This window comes from Patagioenas fasciata, chromosome 2 (genome assembly GCF_037038585.1).
Source record: "Patagioenas fasciata isolate bPatFas1 chromosome 2, bPatFas1.hap1, whole genome shotgun sequence".
In the NCBI taxonomy this organism is placed as follows: domain Eukaryota; kingdom Metazoa; phylum Chordata; class Aves; order Columbiformes; family Columbidae; genus Patagioenas; species Patagioenas fasciata.
In genome coordinates this window covers 98,126,138-98,141,341 of record NC_092521.1, presented here as the reverse complement: position 1 = coordinate 98,141,341, position 15,204 = coordinate 98,126,138, and the positions used below count along the sequence as shown (strand labels likewise).

General features: G+C 42.1%; 1 protein-coding gene across 2 annotated transcripts in view; it reads right to left on the bottom strand.

Moving 5' to 3' along the window:
• Positions 1 to 4,488: 4,488 nt before the first annotated feature.
• The window catches only part of RNF144B (ring finger protein 144B), a 96,328-nt gene continuing 85,612 nt past the window's right edge, over positions 4,489 to 15,204 (bottom strand). For both annotated transcript variants that reach the window (XM_071804618.1, XM_065832422.2), the window contains exons 6-8: positions 13,950 to 14,094; positions 12,151 to 12,240; positions 4,489 to 11,958 (exon numbers count right to left, since the gene is read on the bottom strand). In XM_071804618.1, coding sequence (XP_071660719.1) covers positions 11,818 to 11,958; positions 12,151 to 12,240; positions 13,950 to 14,094 — 376 coding nt within the window. In that variant the 3' untranslated portion in view covers positions 4,489 to 11,817. The remainder of the gene's footprint in view (positions 11,959 to 12,150; positions 12,241 to 13,949; positions 14,095 to 15,204) is intronic.

Genomic DNA, 15,204 nt, shown 5'->3' with positions numbered 1-15,204 from the left:
TGCCACGTGTCTGGAGAGAACAGGCAGAAAGAAAACCCACAGGGATCAAAGTCTGTATGAGAGACCTGATATCAGTGAAGTTACTGACCCACTTCAGCCTAAAAAATAAAAAAAAAAAAAAAGAAAAAAAAAAATCACATGTTTTCACAGATAGAACTAGTAAGATAGTAATATTTACCAGGTGAACTTTAATCAGAACATCTCTGGCTAACTAAGGAATATCTTTTCCTCCAAAAGCTACAAACTATATAGACTGAAGCACCAGTTTAGAGAAAAGACACATTATCATACGAACCATTATATAGTTGCTAGAAGGGAGGAGAAAGCTTTTCTACAGCCACCCCATGCCTCCACCCTGCATTCTAGAGTCTTCCCACAGCCAAGTGCCTCAGACCACAAATCGGGGAGACTCAGGTTCTCATGAAGACAACACAGCTCAGAGGCAGGAGGGGTCAGTGTAAAACCCCATCAACCATCACTACCAGAAGCATTCTACTGGTTTTTGGATCACCACAGCTTATCAGCCCCTGCTGCTCTTCCTCATCCATCTGGGAGGGACTCAGGTCCCACTGCAGCCCAGAGCATCCCTATTATCACTTTTAAGCCATTGCCCCTGAGGAGTCTCAGAGTGCTGCTTCCCTGGTTGTATCAAAACTTAAGGGTGACATAGGCTGGAGGCCCCAGCATCTTTCAAATTTTGGTTGTTGGTGCTCTTAGCCTGAGTTTCCATTCTGATTATGGTTTTAAAATGGCACTATCCCGCTGTACTGCCACTGACACTGTAATGTTACATAGTTCAGCTCACTTTGGTAGCAGACACACAGCAAGGCTTCTCCAGCTGAAAAGACCATCAGGAACAACATCCCTCCCAGGCAACAGCTAAACATGTTAGGTATTAGGCAAACAAAAGTGAATACAATATACCAGAAAACAGAGTAATTCTCCTCTCCTGACAGTGCTGAGAGCAGAGTGAGAGAGTTTAGTCAGGCTCCAGTCACCCAATGAAGCAAATATTAATACAAGTCTTCCCTTGACCTTTCCTACTCCATATCTCTCTGCTGCCTCTGCCTGGGGCTCCCAGGGAGACTAATGAGAAGGAAAAATAGGAATAGATACAGTTAAGAAAATCCAAAGCTTTCACAAGAGACACTCAGCTGCACTAGCCTCAGGGTCTCAGACAACCTCCTCTAGCCTCTAGGCTGCTGCTCCTGGCCACCTTCACAAGACACTCCCCAGAGCCCTTCTCTCAAGGCATGACCCACAGGCCCCCATCTCAGACCCAGTAAAGCAATTGCATGCTCAGACAAACTCACATGAAGAAATCCAACAGCTCCCAAGACAGCTTCCCCAATAGCTGTGATATCCAGGATGAGCTGCTACTGCAGGAGCAGCTGCTGGAGGTAGCAGGAGTCTCCTGCCCCTCACAACAGACAGCAACACAGACTACCACATGCGTGTGTACTCACCTGGCTTAAATTCAATTTGTTAGCCAAGACTTAGAAAAACTCAATTACTCACTAACTGGCCAGATCGCCAGGCTTTCTCAAAGCCTGACATTTTGACACTGGCATGTATCTCAAGAAGGCAAGACTGCCAAATTACCAACTGTGCCTGCTAATGGACTGTGCTAGTAAGAGGTCAACATCAGGAAAGATATTTTTCTTTACTACATGGTATTCCTAAGGAAAAAGACTGGGGGTCTCTTGCTCAGAGGCTTCACTCTAACCCTGCTGGTAAACTTTCTGCAGCCTGCATTTGAGAAGGTAGAGTTCTCTTTCTGGATAAAACACAAGTGTATCTTCAGGCAGGTATGGACACTGGACTGTTGTTCACAAACTCTGCCACTGAGCAGCTGTTCCAGCATCCCTGCTGAATTTTGAAGTGTACCCATTCCACTTGCTAGCCCTCCTAAGCCTCAGGTTAGGAAAAGAGCAACAAGAAAGGTTTGGGGTTGGCTTTGGTTTCTTTTGTGTGTGTGTGAGTCTTGAATAGGACAGTACAGGTTTGCAGTCTTGAGTTTGCCTGCCGGATACCTGTGAGGCTCGGCGTGACAGTGACTGGAGATGTCACTCACTGCGTAGGTGTTAACAAACCAGACTCTGGGCTGAGAAGCTCAGCCTGAGAGGTCCCATGTGAGAAGTAACCCATGGTACCAAATGGGAAATGTTTGCTCTGAAAAGTATGAATTTGTGGGTGGTTTTGGTTTTTTGTTTGTTTGGTTTATTTTAATTCTGGGATATTCCTGGAAAGCTCTGAAGAAAGATGTGTTGTCATAATTTTCAGCAATTCCTGGTTTCCAAAACAGGAAGTTTTCTGATTGGAAGAGCTCAAGAGCTTGAAAGAGAAAGGAGCCACCATACAGACTCAAAGGCCACTGGAAAATGTACTTGCAAGGGCAATCCTTCTCCTAGGTCATCAACACCTACAGAGGAGGAAACATCCCCAGGAGGGGGATGACAGAATCATGATTGGGTGGGCACCACCCCAGAGCAAAAATGTTGACTTGCTTCCTGAGAGACCTGAAGAGGTATTTCACAAGGTTGACATCGGTGATGTTTGTCAAACTGGAAGACTAGATCAGGCTGAGGGTGGTGGTTAATGGAACACTTGCCCCCATGCATAAGGGGGTGTGGGCATGTGTGGGCAGATGGCTGCTATACACACACAAGTTAAGAAGTAAACAATGTCTTTCGTAACCCCAAAGAACATGTGGAGTTTAAAAATCCAGGGATTTGGTCACAAATAGCCCTGAAATAGAAGACTACTGAAGAACACTAATTTTCATGACAAGTACAGGAAATGAGGGAAAAAATGCACATTGAAGTGCGATAAAGTAAAATTCAAAGCCTTTTACCTTAAAATGTACAGAAGATGTTTGGGTTGGCAGGACTAGTGGCAAGCGCCAGTTCTCCACACACATGAAGAGAGTGAACTGAATGTGGTGATTAGTTCCTGTTTCTGCTGAAGAACAAATGTGCATGGGAGATGTGACCATACAGGAGTCACAGGGCCTCCGGACCTTCTGCTCTGCTGAAAATTGCTCAGGTTCGTCTGATCAGGAATTTTAAAAACTGGAGAGAAATATCAGAAATGTCATTTTTTTTCTTGGAAAAGATTTGTTGGGGTTTTTTTCCAAAGTTGCCAGGTGAGGAGACAGCAGTTCACTCATCTACCAGGTGGGGAGCGGGGCAGTTTGCCCACCACTGGCAGCTGGTAGGCTGGCAGGGCACCAGGTATGTTGGCTGCCAGCAGCTGGTGTCCGTAATGAGTTTGACAGAACTGACACATTCCCACTGCCAAGCTAGTGCCCCAGTAATCAGCAAGATCCTCTGAAGAAAAGGTGCCATGCTGGAAACATTTGGTCTGTTGCAATACGTCACCTGTGCTGTTGTGTGGACAGATGCGTTGCTACTGTTTTGTTGCACATTCACAGAACAAGACCTGTGTGGCCTTGACCACACACACACAAAAAGTAAATAAATAAAATAACTGTGTTTCAGTGGAATAACATTAGTGCAAAATTTGAGCAAACTGGTGAAGGAAGAAAAAAATGTACAGGCCTGACCAAAATTTTGAGCTGTAGGTGACACTGGTAACATTCTCCTCAACCCTCATCCCAAAAACATGTCACAGAATCACAGAATGTTAGGGATTGGAAGGGACCTCGAAAGATCATCCAGTCCAATCCCCCTGCCCTCAGACGCCAAACTCTCCAGACCTTTCCGGTAATCCATCGAAATGCAAAGCCCTACAGATGGCATGCTGGGTTTTCAAGGATTTGTCACCAGGTGGAAAATCCTGACTTCAGATGCTGAGTAATTGTAGCTAAGCTGGAAGTATCTAATAGTAAACATCACCTTAGTATGTGATGCTCAAAAACATGGCTGTGATTGTCCCTCATAAACACTGCAGGTTGTGGGGCTGTGAGAAAATGGAGGAGCATGTATATCTGAAATTACATGGCAGGGTTAAGTGTTTCATCGTGTCCTCTAGAAACACAGAGTAGGAGGCCTGATCCTGCTGCAAGGACAGAGGCAGGACTGAGGGAGCAAAGGAAGAGAAAGAGGTCTCTGAAGCAGCAGGTGTCCTCTTGCAGCCTCCTGTGCACTCCCACCCACAGCCTGGGGTAGCTGCAGCTCCTCTGGGTTGCTACACCCCAGGTTGTGGTCTCTACCAGATGTTGCAAGGGAGATTTATAGTTTTATAGATTTATATACCCCAGCTGCAGAGAGCAAACACCACGGGTGCTGCATTCCCTGCAGCAGCACACAGGAGCTAAGCCAGAGCCTGCCCCACTCTCTTTAAAAGGATTTTAATGTCATTTACTTTTGAGAAAGTAATTAAGCGTCAAGATTCTGATCCCACCTCCTCTATGCTCTTTTACCCTCAAGTTTCCCATTAAACACCCCAGATGTGTTTGAATTCTTCCCATAAGTTTTTTACGTTAATCTTTTTAAAGGCAGTTAAGAATGACAACAAAATAAGACGTCTTTACACTATTCTTTTAATGTTGCACATACTGCATTTTACATTAGAAGAAAAAAAAACAAAGTAAACCTTGAAGACAGAAAATAAATATATTTCATTAATATATGCAGAGAGAGTGCAAAAATTGCATCTGTAAAACGTTTAAATGCTGAATCATACAACAAAAAATTTACAAAAGCATTTATTTCTTTATATGTGTCAGCTTTCCTCTTATAAACACAGAAATATTTTAACAAATCTTACAAAGATCAAACCCTTTTGCCCTTCACCAGGAGAAAAGTGGTGAAGAAAATGTTATTACCTGGAAGAAAAGAAAAACAAAACCCAGATAAACAAAATGTAAGCCTAAACAGGTACCAGGGAAACAACACCTAGATGCTGGGGCAGAATTTACCCGTGCGCTGCAGCGCAGGAGGCAAACTGCCCTGGGGAAGAGCTGACCCTGTGGAGACAAATGTGATTCCTTTGTCCGACACAAAGCAACCCCTTGCTGTATCATTTACCCTGCACAGCAAGGCGGTGCCTCCTCTCCTACTCCTCTCAAGCCAAGGCTTTATTTCAAACAAATGCATTTGACAGTAGCATTGGTCCAGTCAGGAGACCTTACATTGAGAAGAGGTGGGAATGCTGCCAATCAGAGAATCACAGAATAGTTTGGGTAGGAAGGGAACTTCGAAGGTCATCTAGTCCAACCCCCTGCAATGAGCAGGGACATCTTCAACTAGATCAGGTTGCTCAGAGCCCCATCCAGCCTGGCCTGCAATGTTTCCAGGGATGGGGCATCTACCACCTCTCTGGGCAACCTGGGCCAGTGTTCTACCACCCTCATTGTAAAACATTTCTTCCTCATGTTTAGCCTGAATCTCCTCTCCTTTAGTTTAAAACCCCCTTGTCATATCACAAGACCTGCTAAAAAGTCTGTCCCCATCTTTCTTATGGGTCCCTTCTAAGTACTGAAAGGCTGCAATAAGGTCTCCCTGGGCTAAACTCAGTGCCTCTGTCTGCAAGGGGCAGAGGCGAGAACCCAGCTCAGAGAGGCCAGGACAAGAGTTTCCAACTGCTGTTCAGAAATGCACTCCACTGTCAGACTCAGACTCTTCCAATCAGACTGGTATTTAAAACATACACTACTTTTTTTAAAAATAAGCAGTTCTGGGGCAGTTAGAGAGTTCTCAGAAGGTGACCTTTGGTGCCCCTTGACACCACCGTCAGCGTGGCAGCTAACAGTTCTCCTTTTCTTCATTCACAAGACTTGTTCATTAGGCAAAGTGAATGCCTAGACACACCAACCTCCAAGTAACCGATCTGAACTGAGGTTTCTTTGAAACTGAAACAGTCCAGCAGCAGAGACTGGAAAAGTAAAGGAACAGAGATTCACTGTGGAATTCGGGGACTCTTGGAGGGTGCGGGTAGCTGCGGAGAGGGCCAGCTTGAGATAGGGCCGTTGGCTGGTGCATGGTGAGATGGCACCTGGCTGGTGCACGGTGAGATGGCCTGGGAGCATCATGGCTGCAGTACAGCACCAGCTCCACACTACACATGTAGTATAAGAAGCTGCTGCTTCTGTTTGGACATCCAGAAGGCACAAACAAATGACTGAAGTTCCTCATTTTTCAGCCAAGAAAAGAGAAAGCCTCTTGGGCAGAAGGGGAAAGAATTAGGTCGTGTCCTCTAAAAAGCTTGTCAACTAGTATCATCTCGTATAGCCCAAATCTGTGATGGTCAATAAAATCCATTGCTAGAAAATTTGCTTGATTCAAGGAACTAACTTGACGGATCATAACAAAACCTCTGATATAACTAAAAAGTGCAGTAAACATTTATTGTGGACTGCACCAAATCGTAGGAATTTACCTTGCCAGGAACACCACAACCTGCTCCACAGGAAGAAGAAGTGGAAAGGTTTCCAGTAGGAATGGAACTGAAATAAATCTATCACATGATAAAATGCAATGATTCTTCAAAATTAATATTTTATTATTAATCATTATAAACTATGGATTAATTGTATAAATTATAAAAACACATTGGTTCTGAGTAACTTGACTGTAGTGACACAAAACTGACCTTTGGGTTTCCTGTTCAGCAAAACCATTCAGCTCTGACTTCATTACTTTATTAACTAGAGGACAAATAAAAATTAGATTGCAGTTTTCCAGAACCTTAGCAATAAGTTCACCTTTCAGCACATTGCAGAGGAATCAACTCTTGCTATTCCAGGAGAGGTAAATTTTCATATCTTTATTGCCAGCCACATAAATTAGGGACTGATCCTACGCTCTCATGTGTGAGAGATGTCTTACAACTGTTTTAAAACTAGCACACACTGTTCAACTATTTTAATGTATTTTTAAAATTATCTTACTGTATAAATATACCCTAGAAAGTCTTCAGGAGGTATGAATCCCTAAAATATGAAGCCATACAAGAGAAGCTTTTTTGATTTATAATAAAAATATGTATATAGAATGTAGATTTTTTTTTTTCCCAAGCACATTTCCAGCTCCTGTGAAGCTCAAAAAGCTGCAGGGCTCCTTTATCTAAGAGCTCTAATGAAGCAGTTTTCATTTAGGTCTTTTAAGGCAACTTCTTAGGTCTGAATGAGTTTTTCTAAACAAGCCAAGTCTGGAATCTCTATCTTCAGTCAATTATCTCAGCATCTAATTTATTATTAAAACTTGGGAGAAAACCGTTGGTAGACTTTCATCCTCATACAAATTTACTAATTTTTCTCTAAGAATCTTTGACCTGAGATAGAGGATGAAAAATACAATCATAAAAGGAATGAGTTTGAGAAAGATGAGAGTGACCGGGGGAAGGAGATTACAGTACAAAACAGATTTCAAATTTTTAAAGTGGCAGGCATGACAGCACAACCACCCTCTGTGCTACCAGAGAACAGAGCAGCCAAAAGTTGATTTCATTGTCCCATTGTGGAAATGCAGTTGATTTCTGTCTACTTGTATATCTTCAAGTGAATATGAAGGTTATATCCAGTTTCTCTTAATTCAAGTAAAAATTATGCACATTTTAAACTTATCCTTGGACTTCATGCTATGTTACTGGACAGACAACAGTACATAGCATTTAGCATCATTAAAGCACTGTAGAAACATAAATTACTGTTAGTCCTCATGCCCTTCTTTGGGGTAAGTAACCTCATGCACAATTAATAAATCATCAATTACTAAATGGCAGCATTGATCATCTCATATAGTTCTAGAATAAATACTGCAGGGAAGTAGTTTTCTTTTTATTAACAGGCGGTTTTGGGAGCAGGTATCACCATCCTCAGTTTAACACACGGACATGAATGAGATGCTCATGGGATCCTCAGCTGTGTTTGACACAGCTCCTGGTGACTGCCATGAACTTAAAATGAGATGTGTGGCCGCAGAGATATGTGGTCAGTTGCAGTAGAAATCCCAGTTTCTAGCATGGGTCTCTCATTTTAGGATCTAATTTTTAAATATCTGGAGTCCACTCTTCAGAATGGCTGAATGCCCCTGCTTCAGAGGGAATAGAGTAGTAACAACTTTCATTCTCCAAGTGGGGAGCCTGTGGACATTATCAATGCAACATAACCAGCCTAAAAACCCCAAGGTCTCTCTCAGTGACTAAGGGCCCCAGGGTAAATTGGTGATGGAGCCAGAGTAGACGGTGTGCTATAGACCCCAGCTCTGGCGCAGTACCCTGCCCTGAGCTCTCCCCTGGGTGGCACCCGCACAGCAGCCATCTGCCACGGGGGAAAGGAGAGGGATGGTAAGAGCAGAGAAACCTGGTACTAACATGCACCACATCACACAGATGGAACCCAAGAGCGTGGATTTACAGTTACAGTGACTTAGAAGAGTCACAACTAGTTAGAGCCCTGTTTTTCTTTCTTTCTCCCTGATTTCTGTTAGCAATATTTGTCATTCTTGCAATAAATCCCTTATAAAGTGACTTTAATTTATCTATTTCTATTTCTTTCTATAAAGTAAAAAAACATAACAAAACGAACATCCCAAACAACACCAAAACCCATTACTCTAAAAAGGTTCCTGCTCAAATGGTTCTCTGGAAACTCTGTGAGCATGACCTGTTGGTGCAAAATAGATGCCTTCTGAAAAACAAGGCAACAGGGTCCTACTGTTCCCAGCACTTCAGCACAGGTACAGCTCTACTCGGCAGAATTAGCATGTCCTCAACTGCTGGCAGGGTCTACTTAATGCACATGCTCAAGTATTCCCATGCAATGAAAAGCCAGGATACAGGATGTACTGGCCACAGACTTTTAAAGAAAGTAATCTTTGTAAGACTTCTACTTTAAGTGCTAACATATTTCCAGAGCTTCTTTCTTGGTCAATTTGTTGCATTTACAGGGCCAAAGGAAGGTGTGCCTGTAGCTCATGCTCTCCTTCCTGAGATTTTGTGTAAAGATCCCCAGCTAAAGCCTGGGCCACTGCTACCAACCTGCACGCAGGCTCCTTAGATGCCTGGACTGGCATTCTGCCTGTTGAGTTGTGCTAACACATGCATACTGAATTTCTACCACTTTTGTTAGCCCTACACCAGGGACCTAAACTGGCACTCGCAATAAGAGGTGCGCAGGGGAAGTGTCACCCATCTTCCTCCTGTGCTGCAGGAAGAAGCCTCTGAAAGGAGTTACCTTGTGCCCAAACTGAGTATTCAAGAATAAACTGACTACGGTGGTTTTCACAGACTTTACAGCTATGCACGTGTGCAATGCTTTTATAAAACACTATCCTTCAAATAATTTAAACAAATTCCCGCTCTATGGAGATATCTGCATTAACTTTAGACAACACGTAAAGAACCAAAAAAGCACAAATTCGTACTACAATACAAATGGTGACCGTGTGTCCATTAGTGTATTCTGGGCAAGACAACTGCAATCAGCTGCATTTCTTTAACAGAGGGAAGGACTTGGCAGTTTCATTAACACAGCAGTATTAATAAAAAAAAAAAAAAACCACTATGAGACACTTTCATTCCATTAGGCATTTTAGCAAAAACAAGATGAGAAAAAGGAAGAGGAAAGGAAATAAACTGGGCTACCAGAAGGTGCATTGGATGTAGGTAAGACCATAGAAAATGAAAAGCCCACAAACTTTAACATACAGAGGACATTGGTACATTGCTATGCTCGTTATGGTTAAAGAGACTACACAGCTTCTATATCTTTGTCCTTGAGGCTTCGTTAAATAAGACTTTCAACTGCAAGTTCATAAATAAAGTGGAAATGACAGTAGTGCCATAAAAACGTAGGTAGAAAAATAGTGCAAAGCCAAGGGCTGGACACTTTAATCTGTCACGAGTACCTCCCCAAGCACTACCATTACTGCTCTTAAAGAAAACACATACGGAAAATATTCTCTATTTATTATAAATGGCAGTTGCCTGCATTGTACTCTCTATTTAGAATGTACTGACTACCCTTCTGCTTCCCTTCGAAGCTGTGGATGGAGAATAAATATAGCTTTTCACATTGGCGAGCACTGCCTGCCCTCCAGTCACAACTGGTAGCAAAGTCAGACAGTTTTTATAAAAGCAATTGATTAAAAAGTAAACCAGACAATATCATTTAAGAGCTTTGTCCCTGCTAGTCTGCTCAACAGACTACACTTTCTTAACATAAGAACATTTACCACTTCTGTTACAGTAACCAGAGAGTGAAGTTAAACCAAAAAAAAAAAAAAAGGTCACATTTGCAGCTGCCAATAAGGCAAAGTTCCTGAGGCTCAACCAAACGCAAAGATGCTGCTTGAAGCTCTTTACAGGTGCTTCATGCTGTGTGCAGGGAGGAGGGTGAGCCCAACACAAGGCTCAGGCTGAGCATCTCATTTAAACCCTGCAACCCTTACCAAAAGGGGTTGGAATTACAAGGAATAACATAGTGCAAACTCGTATCAATTCCCACAGATATAAAATGCACAAACGGGAGTCCAGAACAAAAGCCGCCACCAGGCAGGGTTGTGAGGAGCACCAGCCATTAAGGAATTAATGAAGTAAACTCTGGGGAGCAGAGTCTGATCTCAGCTACTCCTCAGTCAGCCTGGAATAACTCCAGCTCTTCAGTGAGGTTGCAGTGAACGTCTACAGGTGTAACTGGTACCAGGGTCTCAATCAGTTTGGTGGTGAGACACCAAACTAAAATGAAGGGTTCGTTAAATGACAGCCTTTCAGATTTAGAGTAACTAAAAATTACTGGTAACTGAGTTTAACCTTGAGCAGGACAGAAGAAATACCCACCAATGGATGTGGCTTACATTTGCACAGCATTTCTCAAGTATTCACTTCAGCGGGTCCACAAGGTTTTAAAGCAGGGTTTGGCTTAGCCTTGTCTGAGTAACTTTGTAACAGGGTTCTTGCTCCTACTTCATGTAAACTGCTAAAAAAAAATATACTGATTGTCTAGAAGATAAATTATGCAAAGGTACTCGGTATATCCACACCAATACGGCCACTATATAAACACACAACCAAGATCCCAATGCTGCGCACAGAATAGGAACCGTATCATGGCCTTTCTTAAAATATTAGCTTCAGAATGAGTTTGCTACACCCATGTTACTGAGAAAAGGCATGCCCAGTGGGAAGGAAAAATGCATACTCCTAACAGTTCAAGGTAGATATGTCACGTTTGATCTGAAATAATACCAGCTTTCTCAAAGTAGTCCAGTCTCTCAAAAAAGAGTCCTGTTTTACTTAGAAAAAGTTTTGGTTTTTTACTTCTGTAATTGAGATCAACAGTATAAACAAAATTGATTTCAACAGTGAAAGAAATCCCATGGCAGCCAATTGGCAGGAAACTGTCAAACATATTTTCTTAACAGTTTGTTACCTTGAACGGGACACAAGCTAGCAGGCACAAGAACTTAATCAAACTTTTTCTTCTCCTTCTTTTACAAAATACCCAAAACTTTCTGAGAAATCTGAATGTCACTAAGAACCAACAAGAAAGCATGACGGTAATGACTTGGTCTGCAAAGGCAGAGTAATACTGCAGGATCAAGTCACGTGAAGCTGATGGAAGATGGTAAAGTTCTACCAGTCTCAAAATGTGGCTCATATGTAGGGGTAAGAACTACTGAATGGTGTCCTGTTTTCCTTTTAGAAAGCAAAAAACCTATACCATACATACTACACAAGTATCTAGGCTTTTTTCACACTGGGATTTGATAGAGTAGCCTGTAAAGAATAGGCACTTATCCCAAGAATTGGCAAAAAAGAGAGTATTGTTTAGTAGATACGGCACCAAAATACAACCACTGTGCTTTCTCACACACGTATGCTGTGTAGGCAGAGGCTCAAACAGACAGAGTTTTAGGTCGTTGGTGGGCCGTGTTTCTTCTTTTTGCTTCGGCAAGATTTGCAAACGCAGCAGATGATACACGGAGATGCCACGAGCAGCAAGGGAGAGGTCACCAATGCTATGATACCTAGTCCAACGAGGATCCCCACAACCTGAAAGACATGATGGTGAAAAATATGTATTTAGCTCATGTGGAAAATAAAATGTGTGCATGCATAAGCACAGCATAGGTCACAAAAAACAGATGAAAACATGAAAATAATCGTCTTAGTCCTCCACTGAAGGGTAAAGTCTCTTTGCTTCATGCATGCGTGAGAGCTCTGTTCAGCTGATTGGGAACACACCTGCGTTCTGTTCCACATCACCGAAGCCCGCGAGTGGCCCAGCTTGTTTCTGCAAGGGCCTCTGTCGTAATGTCTTAAGAAGATATCTTTCTGAAAAACAAAAGAAGCTGTAAGGGCAGGTTCCAGTACTGTGGGGAGAGGTTCAAGACTGGACTGGAAATAAAACTTTCCTGATACTGCTTTAGTTCTATCAGCTGCTGGAAGACAAGTTCACTCATCTTCCAAATAATTATCTAGATAAATTTCTTGCAGTTTCAAAAAGTGTGATGTGGTTGGGACCTGCACTATTGTTTAGCTTCTTTCCTCCCTCACTTTTAAAAAGCATAAGCATATGCATTGCACCTATTGCACAAATACCTAATCTGTAATTTGGTGATGATAAATGGGCCTGTAAACACAGATATTTCTGAGAGCTAGCAATCTGAGGGATCATCTTTCTGAAGTACTTCCAGCTTCTGTTCTGCTGTCTCTACACTTTATATTACAGTATTTTGCTTCCTAGGCTAAACATAAAAATTTTAAAATTGGGAAAGCCCTGTTTCCTTTCTATTTTCCCAGCAATACTTGTTAAATTATCCATTTTATCTTCAGAAGGTGACTAATGCCCTGCATTACCCTCCCATAGCCAGCTGCGCTGTAGTTTGCCTCCTGTTTCATGTTTCAGCCCTGCTCTTCGGCTCTGCAGGTATTACCTTCATCTACACCCAGAGCTCCTGTAACCCTGCACATTTAGAAAAGTTAGATTTGAATCACACAACTACAGTTCCTTTTTTATTTTCTCCTTTGAACTGACAAAAACTTGGAAAGGGCATGTGTGCAGAGCCTGTGAGAATCTGATAGCCTTCCAGCTCAGCATAGCCATAAGCAATCATTGTGTACTGTACATACTCTGAGGCAAGCCCTAAGACTCATGTTGAAAAGCCACGCTCACACACACAAACAGAGAAATGGGACATAACACTAAGCAAAACCTGTTTAGCATGCTGAGAAAAGGAAGGACGAAGAACAAAGAAATCTCAGTGTTTTCTGGTTGGGGAGTACAAAAGAGAGGAAAAGCCATGCAGCATCCAAAATTTTATTTTCAGGGCTGGTAAAGTCTTTTTCACACTTCCACAGTTGGTACTGATGACTGTGCCAAAAAGAGAAGCTGTCAAATACATGAGCACATTACCTCCCATACACTTAATCCTGCGAGAAAGCTTTAAGTCCATACAAGTTGAGACTAGTTGGTATCACTTGAGAAATAACCAGCAACCTGCACTTCATAATCTATGTTCATAATCCAACATTTCTACCTTTGAGCCTATAAACCCGTCTTCAGCAAACACGGCACTAGAGATGGATTAGTAAAGGAGACCTAGTCCATACGCGCTCTTAACGCATCTATCCTTGAAACAGCCCCTCTCTATCAGACCATTCTTTGGACGCGCTGCAACCCTTGCAGCTGGAGCAGATGGAAAACACTTCCTGTCTCTCAACCAAACTATTTTTACTGCACTAGAAGAGGGAATCAGAGAAAGGTTGTGCTGGAATGATCCTCCAGAAAGTAACCAGTCTGTCCCATTTCCCTCAAAGATCTAGCATGGGATGCACAGAAGTGGCTATAACCCCGTATAGAAAAATAGTGTTGATATAAATTAAAGCAGTGGATGAATGAGAAGAAAGAATGAAGTTAGAAACTGAACTGAGCCAACACATACATTAGGTTATCAATGAGTTGGTGGAGAACTTTTACAGGGCCTCAGACTAACCCCAACTTCGTTACCCTTTTTCTAGCTATTTTTTCCTGCAGCACTTACATCCAAGTTCTGTAGACAGTACCAGCAAAATGTGTGCTTGCAGTTCTTGCACATCATCTGAGCACAGCCCTCATTTCGCTCAATATAAATCCGGCAAACTGGACATTGCTTAACTGGCGCCTCTGTCTCCCTTCCAATAAGTGATCTAGAAAAGAAGGGAAATATTAAAGTGAAATGTGAATGTAATTACTGTTGATATTCAGCTCCACTACCTAATACGTACTGTGCTTATTTTCCAGAGCATCTAATGTCGTTCTCTCAATGCACTCAATGTGTGAAGCTTATATTCAGTACAATACACTGAAGTATAGTCACTACTAAGTGTAAGATTATTTATACTACGTGAAAGTGAAACTCCAACCCCATGGTCTTTTATGCTCCATAAAACCAACAGTCACTACATTCACAAACGCATCACCTATAGCATTAAAAACTGGCACTTTGTAAGACAGTTTGCACAATTCATTTAACATAACTGGACTATGCAATTTACAGCACTGTTCCCTGCCTGAGCAAAATAGCCTTAAACACCACTAAAGCCAAAGATCAAACCTGAGGAAGAAAAATTGCAATGAGACCTCTTTGGCAACTCCTATCGATGCAGTGTCTAGTGTCTAGCAAGCAGAAGGCTTAGATTTTAAGTAAGTCTTCCATTTATTGCAAAAAGTGTTAGCAAACTTTGAACGCACATGACTGAACATAATCTGATTCTGAAAACAAAGATGGATGACCACAGACATATAATTTAAACACAAAAGTGTTTTCTTATTGAAGATTAATGACTTACGTAAGCTTATCTGTAGGTTGTTTACACCTATGTAAAATGAGCCTAAGTCAGATTTTTCACACCAAATGGGACATTTTACACCCACTCTGTGTAAGAGTTAGGATTCAGGCGTGCAGAGATTCTGTAAACATTAAGCAAGGCTGATTTCTTAATCACAGTACAAGCCAAGTTCTGATACTGGAAAACTAGTGTGCCGAATTTTTTTATCTGGACACGAGTCATAGTTTTAGCATGCAAACAGAACCTTCAGGCAGATTCAAAGCCCTGGAGGGGCAACCCTAACTTCATAAGTATAGAATCATAGAATATCTCAAGTTAGAAGGGACCCATAAGGTTCATCTAGTCAAACTCCCTGCAGGACTATCTGAAACTAAACTGCATGACTAAGAGCATTGTCCAGACAGTCCTCGAATTCTGAAAAGGTTTGGTGCTGTGACCATTTTGCTGGGGAGCTTGTTTCAGTGACCA